Here is a 16,656-nt window from a genome sequence, read left to right as displayed (position 1 = left end):
CTGAGTCTGCAGTTCACCTTTGAAAGCTGCTCAACTTTGATTCATTTTAAAACTTTCTTGTACACTCTTCTATTCAGTATGAAATTCAATTTTATTCTGCTCAAAACTAAATAGTGATCACTTCCTATTTCAAATCCTGTTTATTCTTGTATCCTTAGCCAGTGGGAAAACATCACTATCAACTATGACATAGTCAATGAGATTTTTCTTATTCCTTGTATCTTCTCTCCATGTGAATTTGTGCACATTTTTTATGTTGGAATGATGTTAGTAATAACTAGTCCATGTCCTGAATAGAAATTCAGTTGGCACTTAACATTATTATTAGTTTTTTTTTCTTTTCTCCAAATTTTCCTAAAACATTTCTATATGTCTGGTAATCATTTCCTACTGTGCTGTTTAGATCTCCAACAAGGACCAACTTTTGCATTTTCATTGTGCTAGCTGCCTTCCCTAATACCTCAAAAAATTCCCTTGCTTCTTCCTTGCTAGAATCATCTGTGGGACCATAAGCACAAATACGTCTCATTGTACAGTTCCCTATTCTCATATTTGCCGACACCACTCTACTTGATATTGCCTGCCATTCAAAAAGATTATCCTCACTGTGTTGAATAATATAACTACATTCTTTCTACTGATTGTTATTGCTTGCATTTTGTATTTGTTGTTCAGAAAGATCTCAGCTGTTTTTGTCTTCTTTGTTTCAGTCATGCGTATTATGTCAATCTGGTACTTATCCAGTTCTTCTGCTAGTTCCATCTCTTTTCCACCGATGCTTTTTATGATGATAGTGCCAATAGCACTATTTGTTCCAGTAGCTGACTTTGTGCTGTTATCCCTGGTTCCTTGATGAAAACAACAGCAGGGACCTTGTTTAACTGGGTCATGTCGTAACATTTTATATTATTGTGTAAGCCAATAAGAACTCAATTTTGTCAGCTAAATCCCAAATTGCCAGCCCATCCTCGTTTGTTCAGCATCCACATAGATACCTAACAGGACATACAACAAGGAGAGGATTGAACATTAGGTCAGAAGCCCTGGTCGGTTCTCTGCATTCCTTAAAAGCTTACGTGGAGGTCTCCTCCCAGTTGTACAGCTTTGCCTCTTAAGCACTCCTGATAGGAAGTTATAATGGCTTAATGTTCTCATGTGTACTATCACAGTATACACCACTGAGGGTACATATCAGAAATTTGACAATGACAATACTGAGTAGCAGTTTTTTCTGAATTAATGGAAAGGTAGGCTGATGTCTTCTCAAAACCATTACAAGCACTAAAACTGGCAAGCAATTACTGTCTTGTTGCTCTGACTTCATTGGAATCTGGAAGCAATGATCTTCTTCCATAGATACCATTGAACATTGGGCCATTTATTCTGTTTAGAAATATTCACCAGGATGCATTCCTAAAATGTGAATATCTAGTGTCAGTTTTCTTTGTTATAAAAAACAAAAAGTTCAGTAGACTAGAGCAGTGGTGGTGAACCCTTTTTATGTGGGAGTGCCAAAAATTTACAAATAGTTGCTGACGTGCCGGGCAGATTTTAATAGGGGAAAAAGTAATAGATAATTAATCAAACTTAATTTATTTATAAATAATATTTTATTTATATATAAATTTATAATGTTATTCAGTGTAAAATTGATTATTGTATTATTAAATTGATTTTCATTGTTGGTTTGAAAAAAAAAAAACAGTAGCAAGAAAAATATTTATGCATTGTAACTTGCCATCGAAGTTAGCTGAGCAAGAGAAGCAGCAGAAGGATGTCAAAGAAATGCTTACCATATTTACTAGAAAATAACTCGCCCTCGCGTATAACTGGCACGTATTGTAACAATTAAAACAAAAGGTTGAATAATTTATAAGCGTATAAAAGGATATCACCCGTAACTTGTTGACGTGCAAGCAAAATTCTCGGACGTTACATCTGGCATGCGTACCATAGGTTCGCCATCTATGGAAAAAATACATCACTCTCTACACTTCGTATCCACCACATATTTCAATGTAATATCAATGGTATTACAATTTTAATATGCACTTCGCATCTATGGTATATGGTAAATTGGACGTATATATACTTCCTAGCCAGTTGGGTGGTTAAAAGATCTTAATCTACCTCTTCAGAAAGGGAGGTGGAATCTCCTTCCTCTTATTAAAAACTTCTTTCTGTAGCCAAACCTTCCTAGTCTGAGCAGGGAAACACTGTTCACACTACAAAGAGGAGGTTATGCTTCAAAACCATCTTAAGTAATACTTTTTGCTGTCAGAGTGAACTCAATAATAGAACAATTTGCTCCCACTGTGAGCCATGCCGTTTCTGTTGATGATTACTTTTCTGTCATTCCTATAACATGAAGATAATTGAAAGGTATGAGGGTGGTTCCATAAGTTTTTGGCCTGACTAACTTTTTGATATGATAGAAAGAAAACAATGGTCACTTTTCAACGTAATCTTCCTTTACTTAAACCCACTTTTCACATCTTTCAATTAATATTTCTATGCCTCTCAAAAAATAGTCTTTACTTTTGTCTGCAAAATGGATGGCTTAAAACTGCATCTTTCACCTCATTGCCACCTTCAAATTTTCTTCCTTGAAGGTCTTTCTTCAGTTTTGAGAAGAGGTAGTGGTTCACTGGTGGGTGTTCAATCTCCTGGGAGTCGCAGTCTTCACAACAATAGTCGTGTTCCTTTCTTTGGAGTTAATCAAGATAATTCCTCAGCAGTCCCAAAAGATCGTTGCAGTCTTGGTGGACTGAATGACCTTGGCTTTTCTTGGCAGTGCTTTGCCCTGTTTGTGCCACTCCCTGGATTCCCTTTTGGAAAGAGGATCATAATAAAGGACCATGGTTTCATCCCCAGTGACAATGGATTCCAGCACTTCTCACTGATTTCCTTGGCAAAGCTCTAAAAATCTTGCGGGAACAGGTCACACGATGCTCTTTTTGAACTGAAGAGAGACACTGGACACCTACCTTGTGAAAGTTTCTTGTGAATGATGCAAAAGATGGTTGATGTAGAAAGCCCAACCTTACTGAGATTTTTGAGCTTCAGCATCTGTCATTGAGCAGTTCCTCCTCAATAAGAGACATTTTCCTCAGTTATCACTTCCACAGTCCAACTGCCACGAGCACCAGCTTTGATGCTCTCTCTTCCAAGGCAAAACTGTTTAACCCATTCCTTCACGGTGGAATATGAAGGAGAATCTTCTCCCATAAACACCATCCAATTGCTGTTTGAGTTGGAGAAAGCTCTTCTTTGGTGAAAAACAGCGTGCCATGTGTTAGTCAAATGAGTGCTTCCAACTTGAATGACACAGGTAGAGAGTTGAAAATGGTACACTAAGCTCCTCATAGATGGTTCTATCTGTCACGAATTTTGTATGGCAGGCCAGAAACTTTTTGAACCTACCTCATAACTGCAGTAACCATAATGATTGCCTGAATGCGTACTCAGAAATAAGTTCGTGTTTTCAGGAGAAAAGAATATCTGTATGTACGTTTTTGCTGTAACCACAACCTTCACCTATACCCTGTATCCAGAGTTAAGACTGGGACAAATCTCAATGGCAATGGAAGCGAAGTTTTCCTCTGACTCATTTTTGATAATCAGCTAACATTCGTGGCATTCATTTGTCAATGCAAGAGTAGTGAATATCATTTGCACCTTGTTTTCCATAATGTGGAGTGCCAATCAATGTTTCTTACTTTAGCACATACCATATGCTTGTTTGCCCAAAGCATGGTTATAGGCAGTGGTAAGCTATGGAAATTTTAACAAAGGGCTCATAAAAAAAAAAAAAAGCCGTATTTCACACAAAAACTTTTATTAATACAGCTTGTGTATAAATTCCAATTAAAAAGTATGAGAGGACAATCAACCTCTAAAGAAAAATCAACCTCATTTTTAAACAAATATTTCATGATCTAAACATGAAATATTTGCACACAATCAACTGTGTTAATTTATCTTACATAAGAAAAACATTTTTTAACTATCAATATAATAAGAATGAAATCTTTTATAATCTTTTATAAAACATTTGATTGGCTACTGGTTTTACCATATGATTCTCTACAAGAAGAGTAAAGATAACACATGTGCTTATTTTATTTTTTTTTTCAAACGTGAGCACATTCGTTATAGGGGAGTTGAAACAATAATTCTAAATAATCTATACACTGCCGAATAGACTAATTTTTGTCAGGTTGCAGTATGAGTTTGTGGCTTAATATGTTTCAAAAACAATTTTTTTTTTTTTTTTTGAAAAAATAAAGTAAACAAGGGGCTTGCAAATTTGAGAAAAATTTAACAAAGGGCTCGGGCGAGCCCCTTATAGGTCACAAGTATGGAGAATCCTCTTCTATGATTGCATCTTATTCACTGTCAGGGAATACAGATGTTACTGGTGCATTTCTCGCATTACTCATCCAAAGCATTATCTTAAAGTCAATGAATCTGCCATCATTTTTATGGAAGCAGTTGTTACCTAACCTTATGTTAAAATATAAAATTTGTCTGACAATCTTTCTTATACCAAGTTTATTTTCTCAACATTAGAAAGTTCAGTACATGTCGAACTGCCATCCACCTGTTTTTATGTTTGTGAAAGATTATAGAAGCTTTTAGCATTAACATTATTTGCACTGAACATAATATTCTTCCCCCCCCCCCGCGCGCAATCACTAACTCTTTAAAACATTCATGTTGGGCTGTGTTTTGCATGTGTGCTGTGCTAATGGGAACTTTCATGTGCATTTAACAATTCTTTTGGCATCAGGTGGGCAGATTTTTTACACATCCATCTATATATCAGGGGCGAAGATTCCGGGTATGCGTTGCTCATCCACGAAATATCAGTATCACCACTATTATATTTTTGCATTTATTCCCGTTAAAGACTCCCCCCCAATTGTTTGCAGACTTAAAATTGAACACAATATGCTAATGCTTCATTGTCCTCTTCAGCAGCATAATAAAGCATCATGTTGGAGGCTTAATGGATCCTGTAAACAGCTCTCAGAAAGGATTAAAAAAGAATTTAATACTTCCTGCATTTTGTCTCAGTCACTGAGACATCTTCAGGGATTACAAAAAAAACTAATGTAACATATAAATATACACAATTACCACACAATACTAAGCCCAACCATGTGGGTGACTCTAAAGTCCTATCTAGGTGGAGTGCCCTCTAAGGACAGTTGGAGGTGGCCTGGAATGTAAGGTGGGAATCTCTAAGTGTTTCCCAAATCTTAGGAAGCTTAATGCAACCATATTTAAGATTTGGTTGATTTCTGAGAGCTGCTGCTGATTCTAAAAATAGTGTGTCTTTTTTGAATTTGCTGTGGTGGAGCATGGTGGTTTTTTCCCATGAGATCCTGTGGGTTGTATCCAAGACATGGTCAGTCAGGCCTGACTAACCATAGTCGTGGTTGCAGATGTATGACTTGTGTTCTTCCAGGCGGATGGTTGCTGATCTGCCTGTCTGTCCAAAGTATGGCAGCTTACAGGAATAGGGTACTTTATAAACTCCAAGCACAGAGAGAGAGAGAGAGAGAAAGGAGGGAGCTGATCTTTTGTAGAACGGATAAGGGTAGCAAGTTTGCGGTGGGGCTTAAATGCTGTGTGCGTAGGTTGTACTTTTTCAAAATCTTAGCTATTTTTTCCTGATGTGCGACGGATGTAGGGTATGGTGATGGCATTTCTAAACTCTTTCTGAAGAGAAAACCGGAGAATGGGGGAGGAAATGATTATTTTTTTAATACTGTGATTGCTGTAGCCATTGGAGAGGAAAGTGTTGTGTATGTGATCAAGCTCAGTTGTAAGGGCAGTTCCACTGGAACAAAGATTGTGGGCTCTCTTGGTTAGAGTTTTAATGATGCTATATTGTTGAGCGGGGTGGATAACCCACATGACAGCACACCCAACTGAAATGTGCATGTGATGCCACTGTTATATATATAATATATATGGCACACTAGTTTCAAGTTTCTTTTTTTTTAAAAAAAAAAAAACTAATATTTATGAACTGTTTTCATGGTAGAGAAAATATCTATATGAGGGTAGATGGTGGTGTAGTTGGAGGACTAAGTGCAGAAATGGTGAGTTGTGTGTCCTCCCCAGAGGTGTCACTTAATAATATTTGAAAAGTAATGTCTTCTTATTTCAAGTTTTGAAGTTTATATATAGCATTTTATTTTAAAAATAAACTATAAAAAATTTTATAAATGCAATGCATAATATTTGTGTATTCTACAAGTACTTAACGGTCATTCTTCCACTTTCTATCACACCTGTTAACACGAGCAGCAGCTGTGTAACTAAAAAATATCAAAATACCGTTCTCTGGAACAGTCTTCTACAAGAAGTATTTATAAACAATTACGACCTGTAACTCTTAAAAAAAAAAAAAAAAAAAAAATTTCACCTGCACTACATTTATGGCATTGAGGTGTTTATAGCTCCTTTGACCTTTCATGTATAAGACTGATTAAAAAAAAGAAATTGTTCTCTATATCAGGTGAAGTATATATGAATATCTAGTGATATTTCTGTTTTATGACTATACCATGGTGTATTATCTACAAAAATGTCAAAATCATTGAAATTGGTAGTTTCCCTCCCCTTATCTCTAGGAATATACAGTTGCACTTTCATGTGCCAGTACAATAAAGTGCTGCAAGCCATGTTTTCTATTTATATTTTGTAAAACTATTTCTTAAATTTTATAAAACATTTGCTTTGAGAATGTGCATTAGAATTATCAATCATACAGAAAATCCCAGTGAATTGTTCCTTTTGTAAACTAATCAGATAATTTATGAAAGAAATTCAAAATCCTGTAATGTCACATTTTTCATATCAAGTCTATAGCCAGGTTTGAAAATGCAGATTTTCTATAAAGCTTTGCAGTTCTTTATTTCACCTTTTTATCTCAGCTGATTTTCAAAATCCAGGCTACTTAAGAACAGATGAGAAAGTTTGCTTGCTAGGCTCCACACAGATACTCATTTTACACTTTTTCTTACCGAGGGCTGATGATGATGTATGGCTAAGCCAAACATAGTCAGAAATTGTTTGAAGTTTTAAACTTTTCATAAGCAATTCATTTGTTTAGTTGCATGTGATCATAAATGTATTTTATATCTACATACTGCCTTATTAATTTTTTTTTCTGCTTCTTGTAAATGAGATATTTACTTATTTAGCTTTCTTTTACCTTGTATATTGCTATTGCCTTTGTCAGAATTCTAACCAGACCACCAAAAATAATTAGTTTTATTATTATTGCTCTAATGTTGTGTAATACTGTTAAAGCATGAATGTATTAATAGCAACTTGCTACAAGTGTCAGTGAAGCTAAAGATGTATTGATGATAGACTTCAGTTTAGGAACTATATTGCTAAGATGTTAATCATCACACCAGTTAGATGCTAATGTTGAGAACACACTACCCTGTAGAAATAACAGTTATTTTTCCAATAGTTTTGAGTATGCTGATATGGTCACCTGGGTTTTAAGACAACAGAGAAAAAGAAAGAAAGAAAAAAAAATTGACTGCAAGTAAAGTGATAACTGGCCTATGGAATGCATATGAGGAGAGATTGAGGAAATGTGGTCTTTAAAAATTTGAGTAATAAAAGAGAGGCGATATGATAGAAACACAAGTTGGTAACGGTATTTTACAGATTATCGCAGGTGGAGAGAATCCAGACCATTTCTGGAAACTGTGTGAGGGAGGGACTGCTACTGGATGTTGAGTGAAATGAATGTGTTCAAGGAGAGATGCAATAGGTATTGTGTGATCTGAAAGAGATCCTCCCTTGAATAATAAATAATTGCAGGCTGATAATCTAATCAGAGCATAGTAATTTATTCTTTCAAAACTTTAGATAGGTGTGCAGCTCTGATAATTCAAATTGAAGTAAAAATTGTTCGGGTCAGAATAAAAACTAAGAAAGAATGTTGACATTAAAAACAAGGAATCTCTTAGTGTGATAACTGTTGTACCATTCTTCATTTATAGTATTTTACTACCCACATTTCCTTTTCTGGTTAGAAAAAAAAAAATTATATATATAAATGTATCATTATTTAAATTAAGGGGATATTAAATCTCACATTGTTTTAAAACTGAATAAGAAACTCAAAGATTGGAATCAGAGAGTTTCATGCCGAATATAGTAAACTATAAAAATATCGGCGATTACTAGCGTGAGCTAATGCAAGTAGTCCTAGTATGTAGTACAATATCGGGCAACTCGCAGCAAAGGTGGTAAAGTTCTGATCGCTATTCTTGGTATTTTCCATAATGTAAAAACACATTTCCTAGGAAATGTATGCTGTTATTACATTATGGCAGGAGGTCACTACCCAGACCGGTTTCAGCCTTTTTTGAGGCTTCATCATCGATCAGAACTTTACCACCTTTGCTGAGAGTTTCCCGGTATTGTACTGCATACTAGGACTACTTGCATTAGCTCACGCTAGTAATCGCTGATATTTTTATAGTTTACTATATTCAGCATGAAACTCTCTGATTCCAATCTTTGAGTTTCTTATTCATTTTTAAAACAATGTGGGATTTAATATCCCCTTAATTTAAATAATGCTTATATCGCCGAAATGAAGCCTATTGGCTCTTTATATATATTTAAATATAAATGTATCATTTTATTTTGCTCAATTTGCCATTAGAGAATTTAGCTTTTTAAAAAACGTTCAATTTGTTTTTAAGCCTTGGTAATTTTTGAATGGTTTTAATACAAGCATAATGAACAAAACTGTATCAACTTCAATTACACATGAACGTAGTTACTATATAGCTGGGGAATAGTAACATCAATAGAATATCATTGCTTTACATGCATTTTTATCAGCATGTTCTTATGTGGAATGCGATCAAATGTTTTACTGAAACAAATGATCTGCATATCAGAGATAATCTTGTTATGGTTCATCATTAATTTTCCCATTAACTCTTCTATATTCTATAAATAAGACTAACTACTCAGTAGTTCCCCCTCCCCTTCATTCAACTAGCCTTCTTGGCAAACTGACCGACTTCCATTGGATACAATCAGAAGTGGATTGATTAACCTTAAAAATGATTTAAGATACCACAATTTCATATTAGTGTCAGTTTCATTGAATACTGTTTCAATGAATATTTAATTCTTTTATCATATTCAAGGATATTTATTGCAGTTTCAACTCTGATACTTTGAAATTATCACTTCTCCCCTTAGGTTAAATGATCATCATTGATAATGAATGTACATATCTGGGTATATATATATATATATATATATATATATATATATATATATATATATATGAATGTACTGATATGTGCTCTTAAAGGGGTGTCAGGCCACTATTACATCACTACATGATTAAGCTTGAATTATTATTAATTTCTTATCAACAATTTTCATCTAAATTAATCTGTTACTTGTCAGCACTCCAATATTGTCTTGTCTAACATTTTGTGGTGTTCTAAAGCACTTCTGATTGAATCCATCCACCTAGATCTTGGTCTTCCTCTGGATCTTTTTTTTTTTCTTGCCATCAAACACCTGTTTTGCTAACCATACCACTTTTAGATCAGCCCCTACTCACATTCTTCACTGCTAATAGTGCCAAGTTCCCTCTTCCTATCTTCATTTTTAATTTAATATGATTCTACGATTGATATTCAAGCCTTTAATTTTTATCAGAACTCGTATCTTTTATCAAATGCTTTATTTTTAACACAACTCTTGTATCCATAATTTCAAACTGATTTGGATACTGTCTTGTATATTGCTATCATGTTGGAGGCTTAATGGATTTTTTACAACACTCAAAAAGAATTAAAATAGACTTTAATACTTCCTATATTTCGTCCTAGTCACTAGGACATCTACGGGGATTACAAAAAAAAAAAATAATGTAACATATGCACAAATAACAAACAATACTAAGCCTAACCACGTGGGTGACACTAAAGTCCTATCTAGGTAGAGCGCCCTCTAAGGGCAGTAGTAGGTGGCCTGGAATGTAAGGTGGGAACTCTGGTGATGAATGTTTCCCAAATCTTCGGAAGCTTAATGCAACCATATTTATTGAGATTTGGTTGGTTTTTGAGAGCTGCTGCTGCTTCTAAGAAAAGTCTCTTTCTTGAATTTGCTGTGGTGGAGCATGGTGGTTTTCTTCCATGGTACTCTGTGGGTGGTGTCCAAAACATGGTCAGCCAAGCCTGAATGGCCATAGTTGTGTTTGAAGATGTAAGACTTGTGTTCCTCTAGACGGATGGATGCTGATCTGCCTGTCTTTCCAAAGTACGCCAGCTTACAGGAACAGGGTACTTTGTAAACTCCAGGCAGAGAGAGAGGAGGGAGCTGATCTTTCGTAGAATGGAAAAGGGTAGCCAGTTTGCGGTGGGCTTATGTGCTGTGTGTAGATTGTATTGTTTTAGTATCTTGGCTATTTTTTCAGATGTGCCACGGATGTAGGGTATGGTGATGCCATCACCATATATGTATGTATGGTGATGCCATCACCATACCCTACATCCGTGGCACATCTGAAAAAATAGCCAAGATACTAAAACAATACAATCTACACACAGCATATAAGGCCACCGCAAACTGGCTACCCTTTTCCATTCTACGAAAGATCAGCTCCCTCCTCTCTCTCTGCCTGGAGTTTACAAAGTACCCTGTTCCTGTAAGCTGGCGTACTTTGGACAGACAGGCAGATCAGCATCCATCCGTCTAGAGGAACACAAGTCTTACATCTTCAAACACAACTATGGCCATTCAGGCTTGGCTGACCATGTTTTGGACACCACCCACAGAGTATCATGGAAGAAAACCACCATGCTCCACCACAGCAAATTCAAGAAAGAGAGACTTTTCTTAGAAGCAGCAGCAGCTGCTTTAAAAAACCAACCAAATCTCAATAAATATGGTTGCATTAAGCTTCCGAAGATTTGGGAAACACTCATCACCAGAGTTCCCACCTTACATTCCAGGCCACCTACTACTGCCCTTAGAGGGCACTCTACCTAGATAGGACTTTAGTGTCACCCACGTGGTTGGGCTTAGTATTGTTTGTTATTTGTGCATATGTTACATTAATTTTTTTTTTTGTAATCCCCGTAGATGTCCTAGTGACTAGGACGAAATATAGGAAGTATTAAAGTCTATTTTAATTCTTTTTGAGTGTTGTAAAAAATCCATTAAGCCTCCAACATGATGTCCTCACAGCACTTAAGCCTCTACACATGTATTGTATATTGCTAGTTTAGTGTTTTAGCTCATTTTTCTTTTATTCCATATATATATATATATTTTTATTCAACTGGCCATGTTAGCTTTATTTATTCTGCCACCTTCACTAAAAACTGTGCCTAAATACCTGTTTCATAGTTTGGCCTTTTTTTATTACTGATTTTCATGCTAAATTTGTTACAGTTGTTATTCAATTTAGTTAGAAAATCTTGGAGACTTGCACTGGATGTGTTTAGATCATCTGCTTAAAGCAAAGAGCTAATATTGGGTTTGATGCTAATTGCTTTCATAATGTTCATCCACATTGATGATGAATAAGAGTGGAGATAACATACACTCCTGTCTTATACCTGATTTTACATCAACCCATCTTTCTGTATTTTCTTCATTTCTAACTACTGACTTACAATTTAAATATAAGCTATATATTGCTCTGTATAATGTTTTATTTATCCCATATAATTGTGTTTTGAAAACTTTTCTCTGGGCTCCTTTTCATATGCCTTTTTCAGATCTACAAAACTAAGTAGAGAAATACCTCTGTAATTCTCATTCAGCTCTATTTCTCTTTTTTGAACTCTACTTTAATCTTACTGGGATACTTTGACCTTCTGACCAGACACTGAATTATGCAGTAGCCACTACACACATTTTATACCTCAGGTATATGCACTCATGATTGCATTCCTCTTGAATATTTTCTACCACTGTTCTGTCACAACTTGTTTCATTTAATATTATTATAAAGTATCATCTTTTGATTCCTTTTATACTTCCATTTCTAAACACTTTCAGTAGCCTCCAGAACATAATTTTGTACCTTTCTGATATTTATCTTCAATATTCTTATTAAAGTTTTCCCATGCCTTTTAACTATTTTTACACATAGGTTAGCTCTTTTTATTGTTTTAGGGCATCTTCCAACTTATTTGCTAGGAACTTTTGGTATGCTTCTTTAACATCCTGTGTGCAGAATGGTGTTCTTATTTTCCCATCATTGCAGGCAACTTCACTACATGCCTGCCTAGATGAAGTTATCAGTGTTTTCTTCAGTTTGCCACTGAGACTCTTTTTCAAGGTGTTTCATGTTTTCTTGAATAATATTTTTACACTTGTCTATAGTTTACCTTCCTTTCTTAAATATTGTTCTTTTTAATGTGATATTCATTTTTATCCTACTTAAAACTAAGTGATGATCCGTTTTGATTTGAATTTCCCTGGATACTCTTGAACCATCCTGAAGATATCACAACATAATGAGACCTTTCTGATTTCTTGTCTTCTCTCATGTGAACATTGCATACTGTTAAGATGGAACATACTGTTAGTAATGACTAGTCTGTGTCATCCTGAGCAGAAACATATTATTATTAGTCTTACCTTTTTCTTTAATATTTTTAAAACGTTTAGATCTTCAATATTACTTTTTCCATTTTCTTTATGTCAGTTGCCTGCTCTAATGACTTGAAACATTCATCCACTTCTTACCTAGAACTTTCTGTTGGACCATAGGCCCAAATAAGTTTTGTTATTCATTTTCCCACATAACTTCTTCACTGGAAAGAAATTTCAAGTAGAGTTAAGTGGGCAACTGAACAACGAAACTTATCTGGGCCTATGGTCCAACAGACATGGCTATAAACTTTTTCATTGGAAGGAAATTTCAAGTATATTGCCATGTTTGGTGCTCTTGTTACTCCCTTTTTACTGCCTTGTTTGCTGATTATTACTGCCTGAATATGACATTCAGGCAACCTTATCATTTAGTAAGATTTCAGTAATGTCAATTATATCCACATCATTCCTTCCAATTCCTCTACAAGTTGTTTTCTTTCCATTAATATCCATTATATTGACGGTTCCTATCTTCAGTAATTCTGATGTTGAGTTTGTGTTCTTCTAGATGGTGAGTTAGGGTTTGTTCTGTTTGCCCTGGTTCAATGAGAAAAACAATGGTGACCTTGATTTGTGGTTTAAGCCAATACAATTTTAATTGGCTCAGTCCCAAATTGCCAGCACATTGAATACATACTAATACAGGGTGCACCATGTGAATGAAGATAAGGATTAGACAATAGGTCAGAAGTCCCCAGTCAGTTCTCCACATTCCTTAAAGGTGGAGATTTCCTGATAGTTATCTGGCTTTGACCCTTAACCCCCCAACTGGCCAGGACGTCTATTGACGTCCAGCTAAATCTGGATACAATTCTGTAACACATATTGAATAACATGGATAAGAAGTGCAGTTCTGTCTCATGCAGTAGGAGTGTTAAGCAACCTCATCTGATCACCATGATCCATTCTTGTTCTCCTGATTATTAAGAAATCTGAGATCACACTCTTGTTGTTCTAAAAGTTTACTACTTGCATTATCAATTTTAATTCTCCCAGTTGCTATCCTTCAAATTAAAATTCTCATTAAGTCCATTATTTTAACATTTTCCACCATCCTCTGAGTCTGCATTCAAAAGCATTGTCTTTAAGAAAGTAAAAGATTACCTTTTTCCAAAAAAAAAAAAAAAAAAAAAAATATTTTTGGAAAATGCTAGGAATATGCACAAAAAAAAAGCTATTTTTTTGTGCATATTTAAAATTCTGATTATTCTAATATTGCTCCTGATTTCTTAAAGTCAGTATTAAAAAAAAAAAAAATTGACATAAGTGTTGGAAGAAGAAACACCAGCTGAATGGACTTTGGTAAAAGGGATAAAACCAGTTTTTAAGAGTATTATGCTTTTCTCTCTCTCTCACACACATACAAAAAAAAAGTTACATAAACTAATTATGAATTTATTTTCTAGGTTCCACAATATTTTGTATATTGGGATTTCTGCTATTCGTTTGCATTTCCATCATAAGTTGTGCTGTAGGAGTTCATTTATATTTAGGTCATGAACTTACTACTATTGGTGATTTTCAGGAAGCAATAGAAGAAGCCTGGAGACTTACTAGACAAGAAAGTATTAAGGTATGGCAAGTGAGTGAATTGCATATTGCTAATTTAAAGCAGCAGTCAATTTTATGGTGGAATTCTATGATGACTTCTGAAAATGTATCTCAGATATCTTAATGGCATGAAGAAAGCAAAGATGAAATGGTCTAAAATTATCTCCTATGGAGAGGCAAAGTGCATATACAATTTAAAACTAGCTTATGTGAATGATAAACAGATCAGTGCATTTTTATAATTACTCTGAATAAATGAAATTTTTGCAGAGATGCTTTCTCTAGTTACTGGTGGCATACAACCAAATATGTACAGAATATAAATTATATTACAAATGACTTATAGATGTGTCACACACAGCTAGAGCTATGTTTATAAATAGAGAAAGGTTTGACATCTAATATATCCAAACCCCACTTATTTCTTAAAAATGAAATAAGACATCTCATTTATTGCTACACACGTACATTAATGATCATATCAAATATAACATAATTTAGTTGGAAGTTTGACAGAGAATCAGGTAAAATTCTTATTTAATTGCTTAACCTCCTTTTCAACCAAAACATGGATGTGAAGTGTAATATTGAAGAAACATGGATTGAAGTTGAGGGCCATCAATCAGATAAGTGAACACAAAATAAATTCCTGATATATACATTGCTTGGAAAGAAGACAACAGACAGCCCCATGGGCAAGGTACATTGTGCCATGTAACATGCCATGCATTTATAGCCAGTATAAATCGGAGGAATATCATGCTCTCAAGTCAGTGCAACTATGTCCGGGTGAAATGGCTACAAGAAAGGAACTGATGGAGTTTGAAAGAGGCATTATGATAGGCATCTTGCAGATTTCTATCGTAATGCCTTTACAAGAGGCATCCTTCAAGCCTTTCTGTTTGGCAAATTGGGCCATCCCAAGTGAACAATCAGTTACCATACTGTGATTGAAATGCAGGGAGTCAACTGCAATTGATACCCACAGTGGATGATCCACCATACTAATCAGATGTTGACCGTAGGGTACTACGAAGGATATGTAAAAACTGCCATTTGTTGGGCGACATGCAGAGTTCCATGCCCAGACCAGAACACAAATCTACACACAAACATTCAGAACCAAAGCTCATAACATTGTTTTCTATAGTAGGATTGCAATATGCAAGCTCCACATTATGGTGGAGCTTGCATATTACCTGAACATGCAGCAGTGTCTTCAGTGGTGCAAAGAGCATGGCGTACGTTTGGGATGCAGAAACTTGAAAAACTGTGCTATGGAGCAATGAATTATGCTACATCTCTTACTGAGCCGAAGGATGAGGCAGATGCCTGATGCACATCTCTTACCAAGTGTGTAACAATGAATTTCGTTTTTTTATGAAATTCGGAGGTGGCAATGTGATGTATAGTCGTTTTTCAAATTGGCCTCTGACCTCTGTTTGTGGTACTGTGGACACTGAACTCCAAGAGGTATCAGAACATTCTGGGCAATGCGCCATGTTATATAAGGCTATTGCTGCTGTAACTGCATGGTTTGTGAACATCACACTTGACTGAATTCCACAGAATCATATCAACCCTATTGAATATGTGGGATGAACTGGAGTGTTGGGTGAGGTCAAGGACCTCATTACATGCCTACAGAAAGAATTATCCAAAATTTCCATTAATCACTATAATATAATATGCTTGTGGAAAGTATGTCTTGTAGGATTGCTGCAGTCGTAGCACCCACCTTATATCTTAAGGTGGGTGTCATGGCCATTTGTTCCTCACGCTATGGTGTCCATTGACTTCTTTCCAAGCAGTGTTAGTATATACATTGCTGAGTATATTCAGCTCTTCTAGTGTACCTTTTGGAAAGTGTGCCCTCCCCCATAGTGGTGAATAATCTTGGCTTTCAGCCTGGAAGTTGCTAGGGCAAAAAGGATTATTAGCTAGTATGTTTAAGATATAACTGATTTCATAAATAGCAACCATTAGCACTTGTAATAACATTCAGGACTCTTTATATACAGGCATCTCTGAAATGAGTTCATAATACAATTATGTTGCTGGTATTTTTATCCCATAAAACAGCTAAAATTTTAAAAAGCTTATTAACTATTTCTGTGAAATTCATGTTTCACATTATCAGGAGAAATAACTGAATAAACTAAAAAATAAACTAGAAATCGGCTAACATTCACTATGAAATATTTGAAAACAGGAATAACAATCAAAAGCACACATTAAGTATTTGGTTATTTGTAATCTTCTGCAAACTACTGACAATTGTGTGTATCACGTTTAATGAGAGGAGACTCGACTTGATATAAAATCATCCCATATTTCTTGTTGCAATGTTCTTTTATTATTTTGTCCCCCCCACAACACTTATGTCCTTATCTAAATGGGACATTATATTGAGCAATTAAT

The 16,656-nt window shown here is 35.2% G+C and overlaps 2 protein-coding genes across 3 annotated transcripts in view; one reads left to right on the top strand and one right to left on the bottom strand.

Moving 5' to 3' along the window:
* The window catches only part of LOC150104775 (leucine-rich repeat-containing protein 59-like), a 142,029-nt gene extending 127,523 nt beyond the window's left edge, over positions 1-14,506 (top strand). The window contains exon 7 of the mRNA XM_090395347.1: positions 14,091-14,506. Coding sequence (XP_090251473.1) covers positions 14,091-14,359 — 269 coding nt within the window. The 3' untranslated portion in view covers positions 14,360-14,506. The remainder of the gene's footprint in view (positions 1-14,090) is intronic.
* LOC150104774 (uncharacterized) overlaps positions 1-16,656 on the bottom strand; it is a 334,262-nt gene that overhangs the window by 48,637 nt on the left and 268,969 nt on the right. The window lies entirely within an intron of this gene.

Source organism: Typopeltis vanoorti, chromosome 7 (assembly GCF_054136105.1).
Source record: "Typopeltis vanoorti isolate ZY-2024b chromosome 7, IOZ_Tvanoo_1.0, whole genome shotgun sequence".
NCBI lineage: Eukaryota > Metazoa > Arthropoda > Arachnida > Uropygi > Thelyphonidae > Typopeltis > Typopeltis vanoorti.
This window is presented reverse-complemented; position numbering and strand designations above follow the sequence as displayed.